The sequence below is a fragment of the Rhinolophus hipposideros genome (genome assembly GCF_964194185.1).
Source record: "Rhinolophus hipposideros genome assembly, chromosome: X".
NCBI classification, from domain to species: domain Eukaryota; kingdom Metazoa; phylum Chordata; class Mammalia; order Chiroptera; family Rhinolophidae; genus Rhinolophus; species Rhinolophus hipposideros.
The window spans coordinates 112862872-112889488 of NC_138046.1; the positions used below are offsets into that span (position 1 = coordinate 112862872).

Sequence of the window (26617 nt, forward strand, 5' to 3'; positions counted from 1 at the left end):
AATATAATTTCTTGGAGATGTGACCAAAGGAGGCCTTAAGTTACAACCACCCTCATATCCAAATTCAGCTACTAAACTCATTACATGACCCCATAATACAATGACAACAGGGGGCTACATTTAATGACAAAAAGAAAAATGTTGACTTCCTTGCAGACAAGCAATGAAAAAAGGTTGTTTAGTTATATTCAATTGCAGTACATCTGCCCTAAGCAAATATCTTCCCTAAGTAAATATGCATGCAAATTTATACACACCTTTAAATACTCAGTTGAATATCAATCATTATAAATCCCGTGTTTTCCCGAAAATAAGATCTAACCGGACCATCAGCTCTAATGCGTCTTTTGGAGCAAAAATTAATATAAGACCCAGTGTTATTTTAATGTAAGATCGGGTCTTATATGAGACCGGGTCTATAATATAATGTAATGTAATGTAATGTAATATAAATACTGGGTCTTATATTAAGTTTTGCTCCAAAAGACACATTAGAGCTGATGGTCTAGCTAGGTCTTCTTTTTGGGGAAACACGGTCCCAACGTTTGCTCAAAAAATTTCATGCCTTGTTTAACATTCCTACACAGTATCTCTAGGAAACAGAAACTACAATTAGAGAAGTGATGGGAATCAGGCTTTGTTGACAAATCTAGAGTAACACACTCTTCTGTCCAAGAGTTTAACTGCAAATCTGCTAGCATCGAGATAAAATAAGGAGATGGAGCTGATTTTTGGTGGTCTCCATCCTATCCTACACACATTCAGTTTCCTCTTCTTAAACACATTTTCTGATTAGCAAAAGATTGGAAAAAAAAGAAAAAGGTGTTCAAGTGAAAGATTAATTTCAGTAGAAGGGAAACAAGGTACACTATTCATTCAAGAAAATTGTTTTTTCACTGGAAGAACATGAGGTTTAAAAGGTGTGATCAAAAGATACGGTGAATGTTTAAATTAAAAAATTATTACAGTAAAAGACACATTGCCATTAATCCCCCTCAAAATACTCCCCCCTCATTTCAAACACACTTATCCCATTGTTCTTGCCACTTTCTGAAGCAATTCTGGAAGTCCTCTTTCGTGAGCTTTCGGTTCGTTATGTTTCTCCACTGTGAAATTATGTTTCCCCTTCTCACACTCTACTCTTTGGAAAGAAGCCACTAAGTGCAGCCCACAATCAAGGGGAGGGGAGTTAAGTACCAACTCCTTGAAAGGAGAGTATCTACATAAATTATTTGGAATTTTCTTTATGGGAGATTTTTCTCTTTTTCATCATTTCTTTATTATTTACACCAGTATGGACTGATGGATATTTATTTTATACATTGAGTTATAATTCAATACCATTTTTGTTGCTCAAATCGTTCCAGCATTAGCCTTTAAGAACTCTTTCAAAATGGCTCCCAAACACATGCCCTCATCATTGTGTTTTTGAGCACTTCCTTACTTTCTGGCATTACAAGATGTTCCAGGCTCATCCTAAAGAATCCCTCTCCAGCTCCATAATCTGCCATTTCTCCAAAAAGCTGCAGTTCCTTCCTACATGACTTTTAAATGCTCAACAGGAATTATTAGGACAAATCAAACGAGTCTAGCCTGTACTACTTCTGATACTCATTTTTATTCCAGTATCTATCAGTTCATTTGCTCTTCCATTTTCTTGTACTTAAATATGGAATGACTTCTAAATTTACTGCTTCTCTTAAATCCAGATATGATCATCATTAAGTAGGCGAAAATATCAATTAGTTTCTTCTAGAATAGTCATACTGTGCACTTGCATATAGAAACCTATTTCATTTTTATAAATTAATTTTCTTTTTATTATAACAAGTGCACCAGAGTGTATTTTTAAAACTTATGTGAGTAGGTAGGTTATATTATCTATACATTTTATTTCAAGAAACATTACAAAATGTCTGTTATATAAAGGGTGTATTGGGTCCCAAAGATTGATGTACAGAAAAAAGAATAAGGTAGACTACAATGTGTAGATTTTATTTAGATCTGGATTTAAGTGGAAAAATACTGTAAAAATGTTTGTGACATTTATGAAACTAGAAATTTGAACTAGGTATTTAAGGTATTAAGCAATGAATTTTGGTATGATAATAGTTTTGTAGGGGTGAGTGTGTAATGTATACCTTTTTAGGTACCTAGTTTTTAGAGATATATTCCAGCCTTAATTTTCTGTGATCTCATTACGGTGTTTTGAGAGGGAGATAAATTTTACTAGATCCCAAGGTATTATACTGCTGTATTTTCCTCTCTGTGTATTGATCATAAGTTTAAGACTAAGGTGGCAAAGCAGCCTCATTTGAAAAAAAAATCTCAAAAATAGAAAACATTTTCTTTATTTTTTCATTATTTAACATTTTATTAGAAAAACAATTTTAAAGTAGCATACTGTAAACTAATCCATCTACATCAGTTTCTATTATCAGAAATAAATTAATGTTGAAAGCAATACAAAAAAACAAACAACCGAATTGAGAAATGGGCAGAGAACCTGAAGAGACATTTCTCCAAAGAGGACATACAAATGGCAAATAGACATATGAAGAAATGCTCAACATCACTAATCATCAGAGAAATGCAAATAAAAACCACAATGAGATATCACCTCACCCCAGTCAGAATGGCTATCATCAATAAGACAAATAGTAACAAGTGTTGGAGAGGTTGTGGAGAAAAAGGAACCCTCATACACTGTTGGTGGGAATGCAGACTGGTGCAGCTGTTATGGAAGGCAGTGTGGAGGTTCCTCAAAAAATTATGAACAGAATTACCATATGACCCAGCAATCCCTCTCCTGGGTATCTACCCAAAGAATTTGAAATCATTTATACATAAAGACACTTGTGCTCCAATGTTCATTGCAGCTTTGTTTACGGTGGCCAAGACATGGAAACAACCAAAATGTCCTTCGATAGATGAATGGATAAAGAAATTGTGGTATATATACACAATGGAATACTATTTGGCAGTAAGAAAAGATGATATAGGAACATTTGTGACAACATGGATGGATCTTGAGAGTATAATGCTAAGCGAAATAAGACAGAGACGAAAAGCAGAGAACCATATGATTTCACTGATATGTGGTATATAAACCAAAAACAACAAAAGAACAAGACAAACAAATGAGAAACAAAAACTCATAGACACAGACAATAGTTTAGTGGTTACCAGAGTTAAGGGGGTTGGGGGTGGCAGATGAGGGTAAGGGGGATCAAATATATGGTGATGGAAGGAGAACTGACTCTGGGTGGTGAACACACAATGGGATTTATAGATGATGTAATACAGAATTGTACACCTGAAATCTGTGTAATTTTACTAACAATTGTCACCCCAATAGACTTTAATTAAAAAAAGAAAGCAATTATATGCACATGAGTATGATGCACACACACACTCTACATGCAAAACATTTAAAAGACCACTCAAATTGTAATGTATTAGGTCTTTACCAAATCTTAATAGAAACTTTGGAGCATCAGTAAACTCAGTTATCTGTGTGTCTCCCTCAGGTGAGAAAACATTTCCTTGAAACGTTAAATTAGACACATCTTAAAATGAATATTGATGGAGATTCGTGGTGTTGCTATATTTAGAAGTCTACATCTTACCAGACTGCTTATTAACAATAGGATGTCAACAATTATTTCAAGGAAAGAAATGAAATTCTCAAAACATCCTCAAACAAAATTAATTTTAATTCATATGGATTTTAAAAAACAATGAGTGCTTTAAAAGAGAAAAAGTGCTTTACATAATCAAACGGACAATGCTAAGGCAACTTCAAAACAGTTAATTACCACAGTTCACAGTTGTTTTTTAATGTCTATTGTCCTGAGTATCGTGGTAGCTTTCATAAAAAGTGAGACTTCAAATCATTCTCTCCACAAGCAAAGAACAATTTCAGTTGTTTTCAAATATTTGAAAACTGCCAGTCTAAAGGAAACTCATCTCAATTCTATTAAAGGAAAACAAGGAAAAATAAAAAATATAATCTTGGTGTTTTTATTCTGAATGAATCCTACTTTAAGTTCCTAAATACATGCTGGAATATACTATATATTTTAGACACACATGCAAAACCATGTGTATCATTTTAAAATACGGTGTAGATGGAATTGCACCTTTCATTACCATTTTACAAGTACTCAGCTGATCAAAAATCTCTAGCTCAACTTAACTACTCCATATTTTGTATTGATTTCACAATCGTTTTTTGAGTTATTATGATTAAATTTTCTCTAGCACTTAAGTTCCTTTTGTGACTCACTATGCTATCGTATCATATCACAATTTGGTCTATGATAAAAGAGCTTACAAAACAAAACAATTTGGGGGGGAAATTACCATTTAGTAGGTAGGTTAGGGTTTCAAAGCTATAGGAATGCACTGAATGAATTCTGTTCAATGAAATGCAGAAATGCAGATAGCAATGCTAACTATTGCTAAGTAAATTTGAACAAAAGAATATAACAAAATCCATTATTTCTACTAAAACATAAAGCTTTTTATGGACATCTAGTATCAGGCACCATGCATGTACTTTCATTAACAATCCTCTTAGAACAAAACATATCAGCCCTGGGTTGGTGGTAGTGGCAGTGGTCTGAAGTAGATCTTTTGTCTAATTCCAGACTAAGTGGAGGAGAGCATTAAACTCCTGAGGTTCACATCAAAATAAGAAAGTTGTCACCAAGATTACAATTTATACGTGGCATTTTTGTCACTGGCTAAAGTCCTATTTGAGTAAAAACACCTCAACACACACACACACACACACACACACACACACACACACACACACAGGTCTTTAGAGGCCAAAAGGACTCAAGAACCATAACCCACCTTACCACACACTAGAGAAGGTAGGTCTGATGGAGAGGACATCCACATCTTTGAAAGCAGTCCTAGGATTCCTCTCATTTCACATCTACCGCTGGTAGAAAGGCTAAGGGGAAACATTATATATTTTGGAACCAGTTAGAAATCTATTCAAATCGTGCTTCTCCAACCTACTGTTTATTCATGCTTCAAATTATTAAACACCTGCTCAATAAACATTTGGGTATATAGGATAAGTCATCAAATGTTTCTAAGCAAATTTTCTTCATCTGTAAAACGAAAAATTCCAACCTTTCAGGGCCAAGATAGGCATAAGATAATGCAGGGAAAGCACCTAGCACAGTACATGGTTATGTAGTAAGCACTCGATAAATATTATCTTAATTAGTTCTGCCTCTGAAGATTGACAACAGAATGCAACTTCTTCCTTAATTAAAATAAAAGCTGAAACTTATAATGCATTTATTATGTACCAGACATTATTTTAAGCATATAATCCTATGAGGTAGGTAATATCATCTCCCCTACTTTACAAAAATGCAGAAACCTGGTGAGTTACTTAAACTCTCCCTCGCTAAGATCACACTGCTAGGAAGTAATGAAGCCTGGATAGAACTAATCCAGGCATCTGATTCCAAAGTGCTCTTCACTATATACTGTATGGTGCCAATTTTTAAAGGGTAGAAAATTCAGAAAAAAAATTTTGAAGTCAAGTTTGTAGATAATTACATACAAATCTGAACTGTTGGCATCAGTGTTGCATTAAATCCAATCCACTAGGGAAAAAAATAAATGAGTTGATGTCCAACCTAATGCCATTACTGAACAGCTGCACAATCTCTGTTGAGCTGCTTAACTTCTCTGTACCTTACCGGTAAAAGGCTGTTAATAACAGTCCCTTATCTCATTTTTATGGATTACTAATAATAGATGTGAAATGTATGAGACATTTCCAACTTGGGTGAATGAGAAGAACCAAGGTGTATTGTAGAATGTTTGCGAAAATATTCCAAAAAATCAAAAACCATTATTCTAAGTGTGCAGAAATTCTAACTGAAAATACAACTCATTTCTAGCTAGCATATTTACAGCATGGAAATAGCTTCTAGAAAAGTACAGTACTTGAAAACACCACGTCCTTCTGGGTCAAACAAATTCTTTACAATCTTGTTTGCATTATTAGATTGATCAGCAAACCCTTCCTTCACATATTAAGAGTAAATTTCAATAGAAGCCTACTGAAATTCTCACAAATCCCAAATAAACAGGATCTGAATTGACTTGTTTTTACCATAAGTATACTTAAAGCATGATGTCTAAGGACAGACTAGAAAGAAAAGTTATGTAACCTTAAATATTCCATAGAACAAATCTCTCTGTGTGACAATTCAACATCAAACTGAAAGCCTCTGTTCTGACAGCTAGAAAGCAAGGGAACAGTCTTCCACCGTGCTTCCCTGAAAATAAGACCTAACTGGAAAATAAGCCCTAGCATGATTTTTCAGGATGACATCCCCTGAACATAAGCCCTAATGCATGTTTTGAAGCAAAAATTAATATATGACCGGGTCTTATGTTCAGGGAAACACGGTAGATGAGAAAACCTTGTGCCACTGATTTAACGCAACACTCATGCCAACAGAGATTGCCACAAAACTCACACCACGGCACCATATGGAGGGAAATGAGAAAGGCAGCAAGCACCTAGCCCTGCCATCCACATTGACTCTACACCACATTGAACTTGGTCTGCACACAGACTCCAGCAAGGAGAGAAGAAAACTAGCAACTGGACTAACTGCATGTATGTTTTGAGCATCATTAGCAAAAAACTTTACAACACTTTTTATATGGTTTTAATAGCCCAGTGGTTTGTTTTGAAAGCCAAATATAAATGTATTACATAAAATTAAAAATGAATTTTCTGTTCAACCAGGAAAAAATAAATTCCCATATACACATATAAATTCCCATATATACACTAAAATTATAACAAGAATTCTGCTAATGTTGTTGAAATTCACCCACCACCATAATTACTTAAGGCCAGTATTTTGAAGGTTTTTATTAATAAATTACATTATGGTCTTACAGCTTGCTAGAAATAGATTCTGTTATAATCTTTGGTAAATAAGTTGAAAAAACTAAAATCCAGGATCTAAGGCAGCCTTCTACTGATTTGTTGAAGATATTACTTGAGAAAACATAATGCAAGCCCGTATTAAAAATAGCAGATGTACCTGAAACAAAATTAAAAGTTCAAAGAAACAGAAAAACACACAAAACTTGGGCAATACTTTAAAAGCAACTAAAAATGTAGTTTTAGTTGCCTAAGTATCTATCATGTAATCAGAAGACCATCTAACCCACTTAATAAAACAAATTTTCAAATACATTAATATCAAGTAAATATAAAACAGACAAGTGTGCTATACTTAATATTAATTATGTGACAATATTTTTATCATTGCAAATTATAATACATTAATGCCATTGTGAGTTTTTGTTTAATAAATTTTAGTTCTTAAAACAATTTTGTTGTGACAAAATATTCAACAGATGAACAGAGAAAACTAAAACAGCAGTTATTATTGTACTTGAGTAAAATTTAAAATTCAACGATTTTATGCATATACCCACAACTCTTTCTTTCCTGACATTACAAGAGTAAGATTAAGACAATGAAAACTTCTATTAGAATTAATAATTGTAATTTAAATTGAACAAGAAACTAAACATATCTTTAAAATAAAGTTCAAAATGTCCTATCATGTTGAATAGATATTTGTAATTCAAATCAGGGCACAATTGCAATGCATGCTTTTGCAGTACTTGCTAGAATATTTAAGCCTTGAAGGTACTGTTTTATGAAGAGTGAACAGACTAGCATACCTACGTCAAGGACTTAAATATTTCACTTATTCTAATTTATATTTTAACCATTCTAAATTAGGGGGGAGGGCATGCTTTATTAGAAAAGTATCTATAACTTGCCTACTAGTGACTATCCAGAAGCATGTAATTCACAAAACCCCCTCACCAGGCACCTGTAGTCAACAAGTTATGTTTTACAATAACTCTCTACATAGGTTCTTAACAAGTACCCTTTAAAAAATTAGTCCAAATAAACTGATACTACGTTTTTTAAAATTAAAATGTATTTTCTAAAATCAGAGGGAGAGATGGAAAATTATGCAAGAAATGCTGATTTAAAAGGCAACTTTAAATATCTTAATTTTACTCCTATTACTAAAAATGTAAAGTCAACATTAAACATAATAAAAAAGATAATGGTTCTCGTTAAGCTAATGGGCAATTTTTCCATTTTATTCTCCATATTAACAAATAAAGGGTATTTTCTTCTCATAAGAGAAAAATACATTTTAATATCTTATATGAATTTTTTTACTTTTATAAGAGGACAAACTTAAGGTATTTTATCAATTTTACTCTACCATGAGTTCTAAAATATATAGAGTTCTTTTAAAAACACCAAAATGAAGAAATTGAAAAATTTGTATGAAAGAAAATAAATGCCTAAGAAAAGGGATAGATTTTAATTTTTAAAGTAATAAAGTGGGTTCCATAGCTCAGTGGTTAGAGCACTGATCTTGTAAAGTAATGTTTGCCTATTGTGTTGGCCTATTAAATGATATCAACACATAACATTTATGGTATATTTATAATATTTATAGCATAAACACAGAACTGTTATGGATTCATTGAAATTATTAATATTTCTTAACAAAATGAATCTAAACCACGATTTATATGACTGAGTTGGCTGGAACAACACAACTATGAAAAATGGATAAAGCAATCATACTTCCACTGTATTCTGGCACACAATATACAACTTGGCACTGAAGTATCCATTAGAGCATTATAAGGGATTTTACGTGCATTGTCATTTAGGAAAGCAGATTTGCTGACAGACCAGAAATCTGTGAATAAATTTACTTGTTCCTTCACTGAACAAATATTTCTTGAGTCCCTACTTTTCACCATATACCTTCTTTTGCCTTATTATGCAAAAAAGATGGGTTCTCTGCCCTCATCAAATAACCATACAAATTAATGTAAAAATAAAACTGGTAAACAGGATAAAGATATAACATGGAACCAGGAAAGCATATAACTGAGGATTTGATGTGACTCAGGGATTTGAGAAGGCTTTTCTGAGGCAGTGGAGAGGAGGCTTGAGATCTGAAGGATGAGAAGGACTTAATTGGGTAAAAACCAAAGGTAAGAGAGAACGTATTAAGTGCAAAGGTCCAGCGCTGGGCAAACAGGACTGAAAGAAGGCCAGTGTAGCTTACCTCACAGGCAAAAGCCAAACCTTCAAGGGTCATATCGGCCATTTTAAGGACTTTGATCTTTATCCTAAAAACAGTGAGAAGCCATTAATTTTTTAAAGTTAATGCAGGTGAAAAGTGAAAGAATAGGATCAGATCAGAATCATTCTCAAGCAGTTCATCCTGACTACAGGTTTATGGATCAAACAAATAAATATAAGTAAAATGCTCTAATTATGCTGACCTTGACTGAAATGATACCTTGCCCCTTGCAATAAAAGAAAAAGAGGAAGCATAGTACATTAATATTACCTTTTCTAAACCCAGTCACTACTTCTCAAACTTTTCCACTGATGTGTCCATAATCCTGATGTGTCCATAACCCTGGGAGGTCAGGGAAATGCAGCTTTAAACAGCCTGCTGCAAGCCTGAAATTCCTGTTAAGCGTCTGGCCTCATCTTAAACATCATGCCAATTTTGCTTTCTACACCATGACTATAATATCTACGGTGTTTCCCTAAAAATAAGACCGGGTCTTATACCGTATTTCTCCATAAATAAACCAGGTCTTATATTAATTTTTGCTCCAAAAGACGCATTAGGGCGTATTTTCAGGGGATGTCTTATTTTTTTCATGTACAACAATCTACATTTATTCAAATACAGTCATGTCATCTTCTTCTGGAACATCGTCATAACGTACTAAATGCGTCCGTCTGGCTGATGATCTTAACTGGGGCTTATTTTTGGGGCAGGTCTTATTTCCGGGGAAACACAGTATGTCTGTTTTAATATAATGTTTTAAAATACTTAGCAAAAATCAACTCTGGCTTCTTTTGATGAATTGGCTTCCACAACCACAGAAATGTACACTTTTAGGGAGTACGGGCCTAAGCTATGTATGAAAAATATGAATTTACTCACTGAATGTTATTCAACACCATGATCCCAGATTGAAGACTACATTTTCTGTTCTTTAGCCAGACACTAACCCATGACAAAAATCATGAAAAATAAAAAGCTTTATACTCCTTTTTTTTTCAAATTACTTACTTTCCCTTCCCCTTCTTCCTTTAAAATTAGTATAGATGATCCATGCTTCTAGTACTATATAGAAGCTAATCCTTCATCTTTCATAATAAGCCTTATGTGTGAGGTGCTATAGAGAAGTCACATAAAAGGCTAAAAGTGTCATTAAGAACAAATAAAGTCCTAATCTAAGGTCACTCTGCTGTAAATAAAAATTATAATTTAGCATTGCTTTAAGAACAACATCAATATTTAAAAGCCTACCTTCATTCTTCATATAAGAATTTGGATCAGTAAAACTATAAATATCCAGCAACATAATGTTAACAATGTAATTAATCTTCAAAACTCATTTTAACATTATTTCCAAATTATTCCTGAGAAACAGATTTGAAACAGCTGTACCAATTCAATACACATTCTTTGTGGGCTTATTTTTGGCAGCATAAGTTTTATAATGTGGTATTTATTTAAACTCAGGACATGATGAGTTTTATTGTCTTTGTGAAATGCAGATTTGTTCTTGTACTTTTATGCCACCTACTCAAGGCTCCTCCCTCAATTTCCCTCTACTGCCCACCTCTCTCCTTCAACCAAACAAACCTAGACACAACCCCTCTGGTTAACCACCCCTTCACAACCCTAGAGTCGCTTGCTGTGCCTCTACATTTAGAATACATCCCTTTTAGAATATGCCTTAATTAAATAAATTGCTTAAACAGTTGTTAAAACCACACCTTCCCCATGGATTCGTTCCTGACTTACTAAAATCATCATCTTCTCTTTCCATTTGTGCTTGTATACATAATGCAAACTTAAAATTTACCAAATGTATTAGTTGGTACCTGTCTCTGTCTTGGCATAGGTGTCAATGTCACTGCTGTCCCTTACAGAGACTAATTTCCCCAAAGCGGGGAATAATTTATTTTAAACAGTCCATTAAAACATATTCCATGCAGAAGTACTGAGTAAATAATATTTAAGGACTAGGATACATATATAAATACACTCTTTTTTTCGAATCAGCACTAAATCATGAGTGTTAACTTAAGGGGCAAATGTTAATGACACTATAAATAAAATGGTGTTTCGTGTGAACTAAACTCTACATGTAATTGAAAAAGGCAAATTTCTTCTTTGTGTAAAATGACAATTCCCATTCCAAAAATGTCCAATCTTGTCACATTGCAACTGAGAAGAAAACCAAATTTTTTAAAAGGAAGTGACAGGATCAAGTTGATCATTTAACATATTTTTTTTCTTGCAGTATATACTTTTCAAGTTCCTGTCAGAATTATTTCTGATTTCTCTCTCAAGACAGTATAACTGAAAATTCTGTCATTTTCTTTCATCTAATTAAGATATATGTCAACCTCAGCTCTGAGTCCTACGAGGGGGAAAATTACTAAAAAGCATTGTACCTGTGAAAAGTTCATTACCTTATCAGATACATTCTCTTTTACAGTATTTAAGTTTTATACTAAATAGACCTTATTTCATCACTGCATTGTCCTCTTTTGTAGGGTTGTATGCAAAATGTTGATTTTATCTTTGTTTTTTTATACCTAAAATAATGTATTTCATTTTTATCCCCAAGATGGCTGAGTCATCAGGACAGAAATCAAGAGTCAGTGAATGCTTCTTAAAGAAAATTGTTTATAGTACACAGGAAAGATCAGAGCAATTAATTGTGGGATAGTTTGAGAAGACGCTATCTTAAAATTTTAGATAATTTTAAGAATCACAATAATACAAGAGTGGATTAGCTCTGTGACAAGAGCTAAGTCATAGAGACCGTAAGAAAAGAACAGCAACACAGGGCCTGTTGGTTGACTTGGAAAACAATATTCTATTTTATTTGATCCAGAAAGGGATTAAGATCACTGGGAAAATTTCGAGAAGGGAGCTGGTCCCAGCAAATAACTTTATCTTAGCTATGTGCATATTCTGAAAGAATTTCAAAGTTGGAAAAGGTATGAGAATAAAAGTGGAATTATTGGGGTGACATGGACAAAGAAAATTAGTAATAAAATTAATAATAGGAGGCCTAAAGTGTTCAGAGGTTCTTGCTATATTTCAGCGGGCAAAAATGTAGACTCAAACAACTGCAGATTATGAAGTATTTCCAGGCCCTCCAAGTGAACAGATAGGAGCTGAGAAATAATTTTCGAGTAATAGACTGAGCAAAAATTAGAACGTTATTGGCATACTTTTCTATCTGTAGTTTTTTCCAATAACTGCTTTGCTTTTATTTACTGTAAAAAGGTTTACATCTTAAAATTTTGTCAAAGCTACAAGCAGACTGAATTTCCAACCGGAAAAAAGTTGGTTTCAAATGCTAAATGATTTTGATTTTCTCAAAAACATTTTTATAAAATTAATTTTTAAAATTAATTTTGAAGGTCAATAAGATATTTCCAAATAGCCTGAAGTATGATCAGGATAATCTGGAACATAACTGCTTATTTTACTGACACATGAGGAATTCACATATTTCGTTTTTTCTTAATTAAAGTTTATTGGGGTGAAAATTGTTAGCAAAGTTACATAGATTTCAGGTGTACAATTCTATAATACATCATCTATATATCACATTGTGTATTCACCACCCAGAATCAGTTCTCGTTCCATCACCATATATGGAGTTCACATGTTTACTGGGACTAACACTGATACTGTGTCAAGTCAAATTTTTATTGTCAGCAGAAAATTCAGTGCGTATTGTATTTTATAAATAGTGGAGTCGGGGTGAGTAAAAAAATGCAAGTATTTCCTTATGTCTTTACCAATAATTAATATAAAAATTTAATATTTGTGTCTCCCTCAAATATATTTTCATAAAAAGTAACAGATCAAAAGGAGTTGCAATGTATAAATGGTCTTTCATAAATAATCTTGAATATATGCTACCAAAGCTTAATAATCTTGTCAGCCCAGCTTTTTTCCCCTTTATTTCCCTCTCTGCTGATTGAATTTCTATACTACTATAAATTGTCTGAAAGCATAAGTATATGGCCATGTTATTCTTATGTGCTTAATGGTTCTTTTTCTATTGGGTAATGAGGAAAAAACCCAGAAAGAGCATAAAGCATGTCCCCTACTACATAGAGTTATAACTATTTATGATCGTGACTAACTGAAAGCATATGCTTTAACTGTTAAGGATGATGAAACTGTCACAATTAGGAGCATGCTTTGAAGAACTCCCATATTGTTGCAGTTCAAACGTCCTGTTCATTCTTTGGTACTGCCTTTATAACACTATGCATTACACAACACTACATCAGGTTTAGCCATTCCAAAGCTACAGCCTAAATTCATTTACATTTAAACATTCTTGCATCTGAAGAAAGGGTGAAAAGTATTTTTTAAACGTGTTTTGTAAAATCCATTTGGGGAAGAGTGAAGGGAGGGTAATATTAATTAGGTAACAGTATAAGTTACAAGTCGAGGAAATGTTTATTTTATCCAACTATTTTTTAGATTTTATTTTCTGATATCTCAAATCAAATTTATATGAAGATTATGGAAATTTCAGCAGAAGCAGTTTGGAAGTTGAAATACACAGATAATAACATCAGTTATTACCTTCCAAACTAATGTGTACAAAGATACACAAATTCCATTTTGGCTATATCATTGATCTTTTCAAATAACTCTAAAATGCGTCACTAACAGGTATGAAAATAGTAAGTTATTCAACTTAAATATAACAATCATTTAAATTCACAGCGAACGGTGTTAGCCCAACTTCAAAGAAGCTGCATTCTATGCTGGAGAGATTTTTTAAAGGACTAGTGTACTGGAAAACTAGTAATATGTGTCAGAATATGTGTATCATCTGTCCTACTTGCTTCGGTAGACCTAAACTGTAGACAGGGAAAACTGCAAGAATGTACTGGGAGGGTGGGAGGTGAAGAAGATGGAGTATGCAGCACTCACTACAAGCATCATGGGAATTTGTCAGAGGTAGTCTCTGAAGGTAATCGGACTCCCAAGGAGCCAAGACAGCTTTTCTTTGAGAATTTCATAATAGATTCAAACTAAAGCAACCTTTTAGGCAAATTCAAAGAAAGGGTTTTAATTAAGCATTCTTACTTCTTGCATATACCCTGGCTCTTTCTTCCATGACTGAGAAACAGAGAAGACAAATGTTTCTCTGTCTGACAATCCAAGGGGGGGATTGGATTGGTGGGAATCTAGGAAAGCATTATTTCAATAGCAAATAAGAAAAGAGAAGAAAAAACAGAAAAGATGAGCCATTGCAGGACTTTGTCTTAGTCATGGCACCCATGGCACCTTAGCACAATGCACCGCACACGGGGTTGAGGGGCAATTGATAAGTAATGAATTCGATTTAATTCAATACACTCTCATTTGTACTGTGCTTTGCAGTTACAAAGCACTTTCCACATATTAGAAAAGAAAAACGAAATAAATGAGGAATAAAGGGGCATATGAGGAAACAGAAAGAAAGCAAATGGATAAAGGAAAATTCGTAAGAATAAGCAAAAAGCTGAAAAGGTTTGGGAAAAGAATTTAAAAAATGAGTTTCTTCCGTCGTTCTCAATTATTTCTAATCACCCCACCTTTCGTTCTAAAGCACCTGGATCTTGGAAAGTCTGCCTGCTAAGCAAGCCCTAAGAAGGGGCTTCCTCGTGTCGGAAATGATAAGCCTTTGGTCCCTGATTAATATACCTAGAGTTTTGTGCCTAGGAATAACTACGAGCAAAGCTTTAACATCTCCCAAGTGTGGCCAGAAATCCTTTATTCCGTGCCATCCCTGTCAGCATTCCCCAAATCTTAGGAATCTTGGGGACGGGCGGTGGAGGTGAAGTGGTCGTGGGGGGGGGGGGTCCTCTACAGGCCCCTTCAGTCAGACAACAGAGGGAGACAGTGAGGCAGGAAAACCCAGGGACTAGAGAAAAAGCCCACGTTTGCGACTAGGAGAGCAAATGTCTGTAAGTATGGTTCTTAGAAATTGCCAGGGAAAAAAGGGGGAGAGCCCTCAAGATGGAAGAAATGAGGGGGCATTTGAATGCGCATCACCTTACACCTGGCGTCGAGTTCCCAATAAAAAGCCTCAACCGGCCAGAAGAGGAGGGAGGCAAAAGACGCGCAGGGATGCCCTGGAGGGAGCTCAGACACCGGCACGGATGCTGTCCCAGGGGAAACATATTTTCCTCTCCCTAAAGTAGCGCATCCCCCGAGCATCCTCAGCCCAACCTGGGGGGTAGGGGAAGCTCCCCAGATCCAAACTGGGGCGGCCGCGTCTTGACCCCATTATGTGGGCTTAAAAGTTGCCCGGAGAGTTGGCGCTGAAAAAAGCACCTGGCAGGGGCGGCCGCGGAAGGGGCGTCAGGTTTCCCAGGAACAAAGGGGCCGAGGAAAGGGCACCAGCGGAGCAGGTCCCTGGGGGATCCTCCCTGACCGGAGAGGCAAGAGACGCCACGTCCTACCGGCCTGGGGGCGCCAAGGGGGAACCGGTAAGCGGGCAAGATGCGCCTTGATTCCGCCACCCCACTGCCAGTCTCCTATCCTCCCGCGCTCTCCGCGCCCCTCTTCGGCTGGGGAGCCAACCGCTGGAGACAATAGAAGACAGGGATCCCAAGCCCCGGCCAGCCCCGGACGACCCCCGGTACCCCGCCCCCCGTCCCGCCGCGCACTACGATCAGCCGGCAGAAGCCTCAGCAGCGGCGGGATCCCCTTCCCTCCCGCGCGCCGGGACCCCGCGCACCGGGACCCCGCGCACCGGGACCCCGCGCCCCAAGGCCGCCTCACCCTCCGCACAGTGGGCATTACCTTTCATCCAGTCCACTACTTGACTCGGAGACCATTTGCTCACCGGTTCCATAATCAGAGCCATGGGCACGGGCTCGGTTCCGCGCGGGGCGCGAAGCTCCGACACAAAACGAACTCAGCAGTCCGAGCCGCGCTCAGGTGGGGTCCCCCACTGGCTGCTGCCTCGCTGGACCGGCGGCGCGGAGAAAGCGGCTTTTGTGTATCGGGTCTCGCGGCTACAATGTCTCTAAGCACACGGCCCGCAGCAGCGGTGGGAGCGATGACGGGGAGAGAAACGCGTTGGGGTCGCGGCTCCACTCGATCCCCGCTGAGGTTGCGGCTGCTGTGGTTGCTCTGCCACTTCGCTCGGGTCTCCGTCCCTCCGAGGCTTCAGTTCATGGCTTGCATTGCCGAGGGTCGCGGCGCTTGAGGGAAGGAGCCTCCGCCGCACGCCTGCAGCCAACTTGCTCGGTTGCCTCGCGCGCGGGAGTGAAGCCGCGGCACGACAAGCTGCCGGGCGGAAATGACGAGGGGCCTCCTGCCACCCAAAATATCTCTCCGCAGCCCTCGGGTGCGAGGCGCGCGCTCCACGAGCCCCCCGCCCGCTCGCGGCCGCGCGGTCCCGCCCCCGGGGCCGACGGCAGGCGCGTGAGGCGCGTGCGCGTGCGCGCGCCGGCACGAGGCCCCAGCCGGGGGTCTGCCTGTCAGTTAGGCAGGTGCCCGCAGCTCGCCGCCTCACGTTCCCGCCTCACCGGCCGCCCCGGGACAGGGGCGCGCGAGGAGCGCGTGCGCGGCAACGGCGGCGGCGGCGGTGCGAGCCTCAGCCCGGGTCAGTCACTCAGTCAGTCAGGTGCTGGCAGCTGGAGCGCGGCCCGGAAGGGCCTCGGAGCGGACGCAGCGGGGGTGGGACGGTCCGCCCACCAGTTGAACGCTAACTGCTGAGGCGGCTGAGGAGGTACCTGCGGCCCCGCCGCCGAGGTGAGGGGGACCCCGCTGAGCGTGGGGTTACAGCAGGAGCCCGGGCTTTCCTCGCTCCTGCCCGCCCCGCTGCTGAGTGGGCTTCCGAGGTGATTCCCGAGCCCCGCACACGCCTGCGGAGACGGAGGCGTGGAATGCCGCGGACGGGAACTGGGCTCTGCCAGCCCAAAACGCAGCGATGACGAGGCAGGAGGGCCGGTGCTGTGGGGCCGCCCCCAGTGGTGCGCTGTACTGGGGACCTGTAAGTGCGGTGGTGGTGATACCGAGACAGGTCGGGCCCACGTGCCTTTTGAGGGGCTCTGTGTTTGATTTTTGGCCAACTCCTTCAACGCTGGGAGCGCCCACTACCTATTTTAGAGGATGTCCCTTTCTTTTCAAATATTCTTATATTAGAACTGAAGGGGAACACTGGAATTGTAAACATGATTCTTCAGAACTCATGTTCTTCAGAAACCTTACACAAGCTACTATGCAGCCCTTAGTAAGACAGTTCGCCTAATGAGGCTTCACTTTAAACCACAAATAATCCTAGAAAGTATAGATGCAAACACTCTACCACCATTATAGGTGTTTTCTCTTGTCATTCTTAAGTAGCTCTGTTGAGTAAAAGAAAAACTCATTTTTATAACCATTTCAATAATGTCAATAGGTTTGCCAGCTCCTGCAGTAACCCATTTTCTCTTGTTCAATTGCATAAGATGCACAACTGCCACTTTTCTTATGAGTTGACATCCCTCCACCCTCCTCCCCTCACACAAAGAGCTGAAACAACAATAGTTAAAATGTTTTGATGTTTTCAGGCTAGTGATACAAACCAAGTAAAACTTAAGATGGCCTGTCTGTAGACGTGTTTATTTTTCTAATAATCCAAACTTAAAAGTATATGGGAAATTCTGGAAAGAAACTTAGAAGATTATCTCGTAGATAAGTCTATGCTCAGATACAGGTTTAGCACCTTTCATAATCCAGATTATGGTTGTGATTTACAATTTTTTCTTAGCTAACCAGGTGTAAAAGTTATTGTATTTTGGACTGCTTACATTCCAATTGAGTCTCAGAACATTGTATCAATATTTCTAGAAAAGATTGTTTCCAGCATTAGTAATTTATGAAGTAGCTTTATATTCAGAAACGTAATGGAATGGATGCCTTGTGAATCGTTAGCGGTTAGTCATAGGGAGATGTTTAAAGTAATTTTATCAAAATAATACTGCTAATAATAACAATGAATATTTATTGAGCGCTGTGCTAAGTACATATGTTTTCATCCTCAAAACAGCTCAATTATTAGCTACATTTTACAGATGAGAGAAACCTTGGCAATCACATTTGCTTCCTATCCCCAGGGCCTATTACACATAGTTCAATAAATGGTAAATAAGTTAATGAATAAGGCTTTAAGAGGTTAAGTAATTTGTCTGAGGTCATGACGCATGATAGTAAGACCAAGTTAAGATGATTCCAGAATACGAGCTTCTAAAACTAGTAAGAAGGGTTTGTATCAGTGACACAAAAAGAACAATACTTTGGAAGGGGAAGGCCCATTGTGTGTTAACTGAATATGTCTCATCAGAAGTTAACTACAAAAGAAACCTAGAGTTATCATGGGTGTGCCTGACGAGTACCTAACCAGCAGTGTAGGAAGTGAGCAAATTTGGCTGCAACACCAAACTGCATATCCTGACTGGGCTTGCATGACAAGCAACCAGACTACATCATATTGCAAGCAAGTTTAAAGAGAGATGTTTGCATAATGAATAGAAAATCAATCAAAATAAATGCCAAAGACCAGGATGCAGTAAAAAAGATGTATTTCATGAAAGGATCAATGCCAAAGAAGATGGAAAAAAGATCCCAGAGAAAGAGGACTTTGAGGAAGACCCTACATCAGAATTAAGTTGTATATTTCTCCTCCTACTTATATTACAGTAAGGAATTTATTTTGTCTAGTCACCTGAGATAACTGTTAAAAAAATGATTCTAAGAACTAAGTGACTGAGCCGAAATGTGGGTGTGGAGTTCACCAAAGCTTTAGGTATTTGTCCTAAGTCCTCCTTGAGGTTTCCCCTACAAAACATACCAAAAAAAATTCAAAAATTTGCCTTTGATTTTGAGAATGTAATAGGTATTAATTATTTCACTCAATTCCTTCAGAACATAACTGCTTTTCACTCTAATATTCTTGATTTGGGAAGAAGAAAAATAAAAGGATTAAATCATCATTGCCTTCACATTTTTCACATTGCCTTAGTTTTATTTCTAACTCCAAATGACTCAGCTAAACCTTTCCTGTACGTTTCTTTCCACAACTTTTCAAATAATCTAGCTTTTATATACTTTGACTATTATTCAAAATGTTAATGTCTTCCCCCATTTTTGTAAGTATAGTATAGTGTGGTTGTATGCAAACTTCGGCAGCTTAATTTTGCCTTCTCTTAATGCACAATACAACCTCAAAGATTGGTGGTATGCTGTCATAAAATGCATATAAAAACATAACACACTAAATGACATGATGTCACACATACTTCAACTGTCTAGATACAAAAGCCAAACTGATTCTTTGGAAGCAGACTTGGATTCTTTTTGAAAGCAGGCAGAGGAGAAATATTGAATTGATTAAATTAATTGGAGACATAAAACATGTGAGATGTTTGCAATCATATCAAAATAAATCACTTTAAATCATCTTTTAATTCAATTGTTACACTTTTGTCCTTTTTATTCTTCTCCCTCTGGATTTTAATAAAAAATTAAAATCTCTTGACCAAAATATTTCCAGTTAAGATTTTGTAGTATACATAATGAGTCTAATTACTTCAGATATGGAATTTACCAAGGTCCTCTGACGAATCTAGATGCTCAATGGATCTGACTCTTAGGGATTGGGTCAGATAGGGAAGGAGCCCCCCATTAGAAAAAGGGCTTCAAGCCTGTGTCTCTCAGGAGCCAAAGACAGGAGTAAATAACGTGAATGTTTCTTTTGGAGCTTCAAGCTGAATATCTCTAACCTTCACATTTTCAAACCTAGGTTATTTTATAGGGGCCTTAATCTTCACTTCCTATTTCTTCTGCTAAGAAGCTTGCTATGCAAGAGACCTCAGACTTGCCATGAAAGACATATTTTAATGTTTTTTTTTAGTTATTTAACATTTAGACAAAATGTCTTGCAGAGCCCTTTCTGGTGATTTTCCCAGTTTGCTTAAATGACTTTTTTTTGCTATAGCTGTCAGTTTAATTTTTAGATTTCTTGCTTTTTAAATGAGTAATATTTTATCATAAATTATTTTTCTCTTTTATCTTACATGTTTGAATGATTAGTGAGAAGTTACAACACAGAGAGAACAGCTATGAGGGTGATCAGTGTCCTAAAACAGGAAAGGATAGGAGCCCTCTTTTTTCTATTTAGTTTTGCCCAGACCTTTCCTATAAGTTCAAAAGTAGGTGTTCTATGATGGCACAAGTTGTATACCTTGTTCAGAAACATTAGTGAGGTAATTCTGATAAGACCAGTAGTGATAAAACAACTTATTCTCAAGAACAGTATGTAAGACTTGCTCCAGAGAAAGCTTAGCAAAATGTTTGGAACATTTTTTGCTTCCTTGCAGTGTAATTCTACTAACAGCTACTTACAGCTATGAATAAAGAACCAAAGCCTCTGATGTAACCAATCACCAGATAGCAATCTATCTATGCCCCCAATAGTCAGAGAAGCAAATAGGAAGAGACCTTTAACTGTACATGGGCATTCAGTGTGCTGCTCTGGGCCAAACCTCCCTTTAGATTATCAGGGAGCAGCACCCAGAGACTGTAATTAAATTAGTAGAATCCTTTCTTTGCTGTTCTGCCTCTAGGGTAAACTGTATTAAGTCATGTCCTTTCCAGACCAAGATTCACAGCAATTTCTGGGTGAAGAGAAATTGGCTCAAGTTGAGGTTATCCCAATAGGGTTTTTAAAGAGTTCTTCCCAGGTATTCCCTGCTGTATTAATCACAGTGTAATTAAAATCTCAGAGCCCGCCTAGATTAGGAAACCAAGTTTTCTTAACACATCAAGCCCTAGCCCATGAGGAAATCTTCTGGTGCACTTAGCAGCCATTAATGAAGGACATATAAACTTATTCAACAAATATGTTTTGAACACTACCAATGTGCTGACGCAACTTGTATCCTTTCATCGAAAAAAAAAATTCACTTGATTTTGTGGCTGCAGATGACCAAGATGCTCATAGACTGGTAGGGGAAACAGAAACATTCACAGTTAATTTAACAGGATAATTTGTTAAGTGCAATCACAGATGTGCTCAGTACTATTCACAGAGGAGAACCTAACAGCTGCAGGAAGGACTAGATGGAGGGAATAATGCCTGTTCTAGGTCTTAAAGAATGACACGCCAAACAATAATGCAGAAAATAACTTTTAGGCAGAAGGACAGTGTGAGCAAAGTTACAGAGTACTATGTAGAGCTATCAGGATGGCTGGAGTTGAAAAGCGAAGCAAGAGGTGACGAGATGAGGTGGGGAGGGTGGGCAACAGCCAGCTCAGCGGAAGAAATCTCAACTTAAAGATAACCTAAGAAGATAGGAGCCAATTAAGAATTTTAAGCAATGAAGTTATATATTTATGTTTTATATTGACTAGCAGATTTGAGAGGGACAGGCTGGGGCAGGGGGTCAATTTGGAGGATGTGATAATAGACCAGTAAAGAGATAACTTGGATCAAAAAAGGAATAGTGAAGGTGGGGATGGAGAGAAGGGAATGGATTTAATTTAATAAATATTCAGGAGAACTTGGTGATTAATTAGATATGAGGTTAGGAAAAGAGCAATACCAAGAATAATTCCCAGGATTCTAGCTTGGGTGAATGGGTAAATTATTTCTTCTCCATCTAAAATAAAATACAGAAGGAGCAGATTTGGAAGAGGGAAGTGATCTGAGATATTCTAGTTTGGACATTTTAAACATGAGATACCTGTTGGACAGCTGAGAAGGGATTTCTAGTAGGCAGTTTCTGTATTCACATATATGAGTGTGAATCTCAGTATGGACTGAAGATATAGATTCGCGAGTTACTACTAAAACAAGAATATGAACAAGACAGAGATTGTGAGATGTCCATGAAGGAAGCCCACAAAATAGAAAGAGAAAATAAGTAAATTATAAGAAGAACCAAGAGAATGTAGTGTCATGGTAGCCCAGTGAAAAAAGAATTTCAGGTAGGAAGGAGTGGAAAATAGTGTGATGTGCAAAAATGATGTTGTTCCAGTAAGAACTGAGAAAAAAAATCTGGTGGTTTTGTCAGTTTGGATATGCTTCATGGCCTTATTAAGATTTGTGAAAAAACTGGACGTCAGAATGAAGAGGCTTGATTTATAGCACACGAACTTTTTCACAAGTCGATTTTCCTTCTATCCTTCCTCACAGCCCACCTACATGTATGTCTTATTCAGATGGCTCCACAATGAATGGTAGTGATTCTCCAATTTACCACTACTACTTTTATTACTCTTTTCTGATGCAATCCCAAACACTAATGATGATCCCTAATCTATCTGTTTAAAGTTTTGCCGCTTATGGAGTGGTGGCACCTTTCAAACTAGGCTGGCTTTGAAATCTTCCCCTCCTTGTAAGATTGTAGAACAGCTTTGCCATGGCACTCTGGTGACCTTCCCTGCACATGTCTACATAGGCCACGTCGGCAAGGCTCAACCACAGTCTGACACATTTCTTGACAAAATGTCCTGTGATCTTTTCTGGAACATGGCAAAACAGTTTTGTGAGGAGCTATCCCAAGTCCATTTCTCATCTGCCATCATGGTTCCAGTGAGGCATGGGACTTTCCATCTCACCCCAGCTTCAAATACAGTTTCAGACTATAGAACTGTTTAGCTGTAGTTTAGAGTTGGCTCCTCAATGAGAGTGACCCACCACTTGTATCATGTATCATCTGGCTCCTCTGGTTTGGTATCATCCTATGGGACTAAGGGCATGGGGAATTGACAGTATGATGATCTTGCATTGCTGTCTATGTAAATAATAAACTTTCTAAATCCATTTAGGGTTGTTTTCCCCTTACTGGTTGAATCTATGGAAGTGCGATAAGCTAAGACAGAAGCTGCCACCATACTGCTGCTTAGGTATTGCTTGACCACTTGGCACAGATCAGATGTAGGAAGTCCATAAATACTCCCAAAAGGAGTGAGCTCTGCTGAACTAGGCCAGTTCAGCCCTGGCCTAGTAAATCAGCAGCAGTAACAGCAGCACAAACTAGATTTCAAATTTGAAAAGTCTGTTTACCCTAATCATTGGTGTAAACCCTTAATTACTAAAAACTCAGTGTTAATGTTACAGGATAAAAATGCTGGGTTAAACCCTTTCTTCTGAACTTTAACATTATATATTTACAAAACACCTAGATTTTAGGGAATTCCCTCATAGTCAAGATGTTAGGTTCATTTTCATCTGAACATTTAACAGTCTTACTTTATAGTGGCACGTGTGAACTGGCAAAATTGGTGCTACATAAGTTCAGAGGTCCTGTTTATAAGTTAACTGGTACATCTCTATAGATCAAAATTTTTAAAAGTAAGAATGCTTAAGGTAGGAGACAAATTGTTTAATCCTTGGGTAATCATTGACTACAGAAAAGTAAAAATGGGGAGTGGGAAAGAAATATTGCTTTCTTTCCCCATAGATTTTGTCTTTTTTCTCAAATGGGTATTATTTACTTCTAGGAAGATTGGAAAATTAAGGATGCTCATACCAAGTGGAACAAATCAGTTATTCCTACTGACTAAGAACTGTATCCAGAAAAAGAGAGAGGCATGTAAGTTTGCCACTGCTTTTTGACATTGTCTTGATTTTGAAAGGAAACTTAGTTATTTCAGTGTTCTAAGTAATGAAAATATTTTTGTTTGTTTAGTTTCTCTTAGGAACTATTTCAAACACTTTGTAGCACAATGCAACCTATCATTTATTGATTTTTCAACATGAGCATCTACTTTGTATAGGTCCTGTGCTAAGTACTATAGATACAAAAATGAGTAAAACATGGCTGTCCTCAAATCCTGTAAACAAAACAAAGCATACAAACATATGAATTGACAGAGATATACAAAAGTATTTTGGGTGTATTTCACAATATGAAAATATAAATGCATACCAGATAAATAAATAAATAAATAGGCAACTTTCTAGATTTTAGGATGGCAATGTAATTTGTACATTATACAATGTTGTGTCTCCATTCATTCATTCAACAGACTTTTATTAAATGGTTACTGCGTACTGAGTACCACGGATAAACTAGCGAATATAATGGGTATGTCTCCTGTCCCTATGGAGCTTACAATCCAGTGGGAAACATAAAATACACACACATACAAAATAGTCAGCAGAGACCAAATGGTGAGCTTTAGTAATGAAAGTAACAACAAGAACAAATATATATATATCAAATCATGGAAAGTACTGGTGTAAAATATACAAGGTATAGTGATAGATAGAGTTTCCCGGCGGGAATTCCCGCCCATTCTCAGGAATTTTTTTTTGCTTTCCCATTCCCAAATCCTGAGATATAAACTTTTCTGTTCTCCACAATGAATTGTTTCTGCAAAGTGACGGTCGATAATACCAACCACCTAGGTTCAAGGAGCTGATTTTTCCGATTTCCCAACCAACTTTTCTCGGGATTTGGGAATGGGAAAGAGAAAAATAAATCCTGAGAATAGGCAGGAATTCCCTCCTGGAAACCCTAGTGATAGAGAACAATTGGGGTGAGGGAGAGAGGAAACTCCTTAAGGTGATGCGAGATTTCTTTAAGTGGGTGACATTTAGGCACAGTCTTGAGATATTAGGTTGGTGCAAAAGTAATTGCGGTTTCAGACCGTGAATTTTAAATCATTATAACTAGGCTCAAGCACATATTTATTAATCAAAACAGGAATCATTACAATCAGCACATTGTTTTCAACTCATTTTTCTCATTTACCAATGGGAAATAAGTTTATTTATTCCTGTAGCCTAAAAATCCATGCTTCAGGATTTGAAGAACTCTTCAAAAGCATTTTCTGCATCCTGCTGGTTGTAGAAGCATTTTCCCTGCAAAAAGTTGTCAAGATGCTTGAAGAAGTGGTAGTTGGTTGGCGAGAGGTCAGGTGAATATGGAGGATGAGGCAAAACTTCGTAGCCCAATTCATTCAAGTTTTGAAGCGTTGGTTGTGCGACATGCAGTTGGGCATTGTTGTGGAGGAGAATTGGGCCCTTTTGTTAACCAATGCCAGCTGCAGACGTTGAAGTTTTTGGTGCATATCATCGATTTGTTGAGCATATTTCTCAGATGTAATGGTTTCACCAGGATTCAGAAAGCTGTAGTGGATCAGACTGGCAGCAGACCACCAAACAGTGGGCATGACCATTTTTTGGTGCAGGTTTAGCTTTGGGAAGATCTCTAGAGCTTCTTTTCGGTCCAACCACTGAGCTGGTCATTGCTGTTTGTATAAAATCCACTTTACGTCGCACGTCACAATCCGATCTAGAAATGGTTCATTGTTGCGTAGAATAAGAAGAAAACACTTCAAAACGACGATTTTTTAATTTTTATTTTCAGTCAGCTCATGAGGCACGCACTTATCGAGATTTTTCACCTTTCCAATTTGCTTCAAATGCCGAATGACAGTAGAATGGTCGACACTCAGTCCTTCGGCAACTTCTCATGTAGTTGTAAGAGGATCAGCTTCGATGATTGCTCTCAATTGGTCATTGTCAACTTCCAATGGCCGGCCACTATGCTCCTCATCTTCAAGGCTCTCGTCTCCTTTGCAAAACTTCTTGAACCAGCCCTGCACTGTACGTTCATTAGCAGTTCCTCAGCGAAATGCGTTGTTGATGTTGTGAGTTGTATCTGTTGCTTTATGGCCCATTTTGAACTCAAATAAGAAAATTGCTCAAATTCGATTTTTGTCTAATGTCATTTCCATAGTCTAAAATAAATATAAAATAAACAGCAAGTAATAAGTCATTAGCAAAAAAAAATAAAGCGAGAAATGTGCATTAAAATGATGTATAACATAACCACATTTATTTAAGAATGTATTCCAATATCAAATGGCAAATTTCAACAATGCAAACACCACAATTATGTTTGCACCAACCTAATATAAGAAAACTATAGGGAGGAGTGACGTCATAGGAATGGTGGCAGCTGGGCGCTCTTTTTTGAGTTCTCCTTAGGATCTTGCTGGAAACGGGACATATAACCCATCAAGGAGTTCTTTGCTCATCACGCAGAACAGCTGGGAGACTCATGGAAGAATTACTTGAAGGTGCGCGCTAATTGCGAGCAGGGGAAGAGGCAGGAGAGCGAAGTGGAAACGCGCCCCCCCCCACGGCGGAGCCATGGCTGGCGGCGCCCAAAGCCCCAGGGACGCACCAAAGCCCCAGGGACGTGCCGGTCACAGGGCAGAACGGAGAACACAAGAGCCAGGAGAACAGCTAAGAGACTCGTGGAAGGTTTGCTTAGGGGTACGCTAGTAGGGCGAGCAGAGGAGAGAGGGGCGCAAAGTGGAGATGCGCACTCCCCCGGTGGAGACGTGCACTCCCCCAGTAAAGTCACCTCCCGCAGCTCCAATGACACACGGGAGTCCAGGGCGGAAAGGAGAGCACAGAAGCCAGG

At 38.1% G+C, this 26617-nt stretch overlaps 1 protein-coding gene across 6 annotated transcripts in view; it reads right to left on the reverse strand.

Annotated features, from left to right (window-relative positions):
- CNKSR2 (connector enhancer of kinase suppressor of Ras 2) overlaps positions 1-16556 on the reverse strand; it is a 294974-nt gene extending 278418 nt beyond the window's left edge. For 5 of the 6 annotated variants that reach the window (XM_081043822.1, XM_081043821.1, XM_081043820.1 and 2 more), the window contains exon 1: positions 15987-16192. In XM_081043822.1, coding sequence (XP_080899948.1) covers positions 15987-16050 — 64 coding nt within the window. In that variant the 5' untranslated portion in view covers positions 16051-16192. Of the gene's footprint in view, positions 1-15986 lie in introns of all 6 variants that reach the window. The other variant, XM_081043819.1, reaches the window with a different exon arrangement.
- Between the last annotated feature and the right edge of the window lie 10061 nt (positions 16557-26617).